Source organism: Eptatretus burgeri, chromosome 2 (assembly GCF_056783735.1).
Source record: "Eptatretus burgeri isolate ZD-2024b chromosome 2, Ebu_testis_v1, whole genome shotgun sequence".
NCBI classification, from domain to species: domain Eukaryota; kingdom Metazoa; phylum Chordata; class Myxini; order Myxiniformes; family Myxinidae; genus Eptatretus; species Eptatretus burgeri.
Window position 1 is genome coordinate 20,584,741 of NC_140962.1, and position 4,996 is coordinate 20,589,736.

Consider the following 4,996-nt stretch of genomic DNA (forward strand, 5'->3'; position numbering starts at 1 on the left):
CAGGTCATGTTTTTGCAGGTTACAGGTCATGTTTTTACAGATTACAGGTTATGTTTTTAGAGGTTACAGGTCATGTTTTTAGAGGTTACAGGTCATGTTTTTAGAGGTTACAGGTCATGTTTTTACAGGTTACAGGACAGTCATGTTTTTACAGGTCACAGGTCATGTTTTTACAGTTCATGTTTTTACAGGTTACAGTTCATGTTTTTACAGGATACAGGTCATGTTTTTACAGGTTACAGGTCATGTTTTTACAGATTAAAGGTCATGTTTTTACAGATTACAGGTCATGTTTTTACAGATTACAGGTCATGTTTTTACAGATTAAAGGTCATGTTTTTACAGATTAAAGGTTATGTTTTTACAGATTACAGGTCATGTTTTTAGAGGTTACAGCTCATGTTTTTAGAGGTTACAGGTCATGTTTTTACAGGTTTCAGGTCATGTTTTCACAGGTTGCAGGACGGTCATGTTTTCCAGGTCACAGGTCATGTTTTTACACGTTACAGGTCATGTTTTTGGCTGAGGGCATGGCTGTGTTGCTGATGCAACGCCCCCTGTAGGTTTGGGCAGGAAGTGTTTTTTATTGCATGTTCGGCCTGATTTCAACCCGTTGATGAGCGCAGATTTTGATGCGCTCAACACACCTTCGTCCGGCATCAGATATGAAGCTTGTTGCGGTTTCATTGTAATCGTGTGTTTGGTTCAAGCGATAATGACTGAAGTATTTACGGACTCACTGACTGACCAACTCACTGAATTACTTTCGACAGTGCTCTATTTTAAACTGAATAGTATTCCTACTTTCTACACTCAAAAGTAATACGTACCACATTACCCACAGGCCACACTGCTACCGACACACCTTAGCTCCGAGGTTGGCAACCTGCGGCCCGCGGGCCAAATGCGGCCCGTGAGCTCCTCCCGTGCGGCCCGCGGCGCCTTGTCTGGATTTCCATTAGGTGCGGCCCGCAAAACATTTTTCTGAACCGACGGCAAATTTAACATATGTGGACATCTGATTCTTCCACATATATCACAGTCTCTGTACGTCACAATAAATTATTTTCGCTTCTAGTCCACTTAACTTGGTCTTAAATATTTTTTCGTTGTTGTTTCAGATGGCTGAAGGTACCCTCACTATGAAGGAGAGGAAGCTGTTAGACGAGAACTGCTCCTTCAAAAAGGAATGGGAAGTGTTCTTCTTCTTGGAGTGCAAGGGAAAGGCTTTGCTTATCATCTGCCACAAGACCGTCGCCGTCATGAAGGTGTGCAACGTGAAGCATCACTTCACTTCGGTGCACCCCAAGCAAGCTGCGTTGCCTGACGACAAGAAGAAGGCAGAGTTCGGTCGTCTGAGTGCCCAGCTGGAGAAGCAGAGTGCCTTCATGAAGAGGAGCGTCTCTTTGACGCAAGTGGCTGCTCAGAGCAACACTCGGGCCAGCTTCCATGTTGCACACCTTGTGGCCACCAACCTCAAACCGTTTACCGAAGGTGAATTCCTCAAGGAGTGCATGATGGCCGTGGTTGAGGACGTGTGTCCTGACAAGTCGAGAGAGTTTGCGGCCATCAGCCTGTCTGCCAGGAGCTTGACCCGCCGCATAGAGGAGATGGCCGCCGATGTCCGGGGCACCCTGAAGGACATGTGTCAGTCCGCTCGCTTCTTCTCCATCGCCTTGGATGAGTCGACTGACATCAAGGACACGGCTCAGCTTGCCATCTTCTTCCGCAGCGGCAGGGACGACTTCGTCATCTTTGAGGAGTTCATCCGACTCATCCCACTCACCGGTACCACCACTGGCGCCGACGTGTGCAAGGCAGTCACAGACTGGCTGAAGGAAGCCGACCTCGACCTCTCTCGCATGTGTGGCATCACGACCGACGGAGCGCCCGCCATGGTCGGGTACAAGAAAGGCTTTGCGGCGCTTCTTGTGAAGTACCTGCGCAGCCTTGGACACCAGCAGGATGTGAAGCGCTTTCACTGTCTGGTGCACCAGGAGGCTCGTGTGCCAAGTCTGTGACCTTTATGTGGGTCATGACTGTCGTCGACAGGGCGGTGAACTTTGTTTGTGCCCGTGCTCTCAACCACAGACAGTTCCACGATCTCCTGGCTGATGCTGAGGCAAAGTTCGGTGACCTGATCTACTTCTGCGAGGTCCGTTGGCTCAGCTGAGGAAAGATGTTGGAGAGAGTCTTCAGCCTGAGGGATGAGCTGGCGTCTTTCCTGCGGGAGAAGGGCAATCCTGTCCTTCAGTTCGAGGATCCCGCAGGGATGTGTGACCTCGGGTTCCTGGTGGACATTACTAGACATCTAAACGAGCTGAACATCCATCTGCAGGGTAAAGATGTCTTGGTACCTGACCTCCTCGCCTTCGTGAAGGCATTCGAATGCAAACTTCGCCTGAGGGAGCATCAGCTCAACCAGAACAAATTCACTCACTTCGCCCGATTGGCTGAGCTGCGCCCGACCCCCGCTGCCTGCCGTCGCTACGCCGCTGCCCTGTCTGAGCTGCGAGGCGAGTTCGAGAGATGCTTCAAAGATGTGCGCGCCTGTGAGAAAGAGTTCAAGCTATTCTCCGCTCCCTTTGATGTGGATTCTGTGGATGTGGCTGACGACCTTCAGCTGGAGCTCATTGAGCTCCAGTGCTCAGAGAGCCACCGCGCAAAGTTTGCTCTTTTGTCGCCAATGAAGTTCTGGCACTCGCTCTCAGCCTCCCGTGCTTTCCCGGCTCTTCATTGTTCGGGTCTACATACTCTTGCGAGCAGCTGTTCAGTCGCATGAAGCTGACGAAGAACAAGACGAGAGCACATCTTACAGACGCTCATCTTCAAGACGTCCTCCTCCTGGCCTCCTCCTCCATCAAGCCGGACATTGACTCTGTCTGCATCAAAGAATCACCAGCCTTCACATTAATTGTTTCACATTGTGATTACTGCAAGTCTTAAGGTTCAATTTACAATTACATTTATTATCATTGATTTTAGGTGTGTTTGTTATTTTTTCGGGTTGGGAGGGGGGTGCGGCCCGCGAGGTGGCCCGAACGTGGCCCAGTGGCCCGCGGCCTGGTTTAGGTTGCTGACGCCTGTCTTAGCTGATGACGCATGCTCACACCCCAGCAGCAGCACATCTCATGTACCAATGAAAATGCGAATCATCGAGTTAACCACATGGAGGAGATTTTGGCTTGGCACGAACAGAGTCTACTATTTTCATGACATATCTTGGGACATTAACATAAATAAGTCCACTACACAACACAGATGAGGATGGGGCAGCCCACGACACAACCCAAATGAGGATGGGGCAGTCCACTACACAACCCAAATGAGGATGGGACAGTCCACTACATAACCCAAATGAGGATGGGGCAGTCCACTACATAACCCATATGAGGATGGGACAGTCCACTACACAACCCAAATGAGGATGGGACAGTCCACTACATAACCCAAATGAGGATGGGACAGTCCACTACACAACCCAAATGAGGATGGGGCAGTCCACTACACAACCCAAATGAGGATGGGACAGTCCACTACACAACCCAAATGAGGATGGGACAGTCCACTACATAACCCAAATGAGGATGGGGCAGTCCACTACACAACCCAAATGAGGATGGGGGCAGCACACTACAGAACCCAAATGAGGATGGGGCAGTCCACTACACAACCCAAATGAGGATGGGGGCAGCACACTACAGAACCCAAATGAGGATGGGGCAGCCCACTACACAACCCAAATGAGGATGGGGCAGTCCACTACACAACCCAAATGAGGATGGGACAGTCCACTACACAACCCAAATGAGGATGGGACAGCCCACGACACAACCCAAATGAGGATGGGACAGTCCACTACACAACCCAAATGAGGATGGGGCAGTCCACTACACAACCCAAATGAGGATGGGACAGCCCACGACACAACCCAAATGAGGATGGGACAGTCCATTCCAGTCCCCTGCTGTATTCATTTTCAAAAGACCTTGCTCCAAGATGGATCACCCCCTGGTGGCACCACAATAGAATAGCAGGTTATACACCAAGTCCGATTATCGCGAACGTCGTGAGCTTCATACTTAACGCATGCACATGAGAGAATAGGAAACAACAACAACAACAAAAAACCAAAACAGAATAGTCTGGCAATTTGGAATCCGTGTCGTCGGCTATGACCCTTCTGCTTCCGGTTTTTGTCATGGGGAATGATGCGTCCCGGGAGATAAAGGCATCGTCGGAGACATGAAAGACCCAAATAATGGTGCATATTTCCTCCACTGATTTTAATAAAGATATCTCCCGCATCATCAAAAAATAATTTTTAATCGTGATTTACATTATTTGATCGCTGATCCCGAATCCAGGCCGAAGTAACCGGAAATTGCATCATCGAATGTAAGAAGAATTCTACGTTCGCTTCTTGGCTTTGCCTATTCCATATTAACTATTGTACAATGTGCATAATGAGAGTGAAAAAGCCAGGTTGAAGAAGTTTTTATTTAATTACAACATCCATGTCAAGAGATGAGGAGGAATACACGAGAGTTTCCCTTCACAGGGGTTTGTGGGTCACCAAGTTTCTTGCACAACGCTCGCCAAGCGGCTTAAGCACTCAAGCAAGCACACTTGTGTAACTGAACACCCCCTTAAACAACCACCTCGAGTTCCATATAACGACGATGATGAACACAGAATATACGAGAAAGAAACCTAAACCTCGATAAAGGAAAACATATATTATTTTAAACACACATCGTTACCGGATACAGCAGTCACTCGTTGCTGACCTCTGACTCTGCGACAAAAAGTCATTACAAAGGAAGTGGATGTTTTCTTTCCGTATTATTTTTGTCTTTTCAATCGACATTGACTTGTTTGTCTTCATCAAATCAGAATCTTTTTAACAGTTAAAAGTACATAACAACAACAACAATAACAACAACAACATCGCGTTACTAAGGAGACAGGATTTTTTTTACGACATTGCCGTAAA

The 4,996-nt window shown here is 48.0% G+C and overlaps 1 protein-coding gene across 1 annotated transcript; it reads left to right on the plus strand.

The window, feature by feature from the left end:
* The first annotated feature begins 1,142 nt into the window (after positions 1-1,142).
* On the plus strand, positions 1,143-2,021 carry LOC147031543 (general transcription factor II-I repeat domain-containing protein 2-like). The gene has a single exon (XM_085849758.1). The coding sequence runs from the start codon at positions 1,143-1,145 to the stop codon at positions 2,019-2,021; it is 879 nt and encodes a 292-aa protein (XP_085705884.1).
* Positions 2,022-4,996: the final 2,975 nt, after the last annotated feature.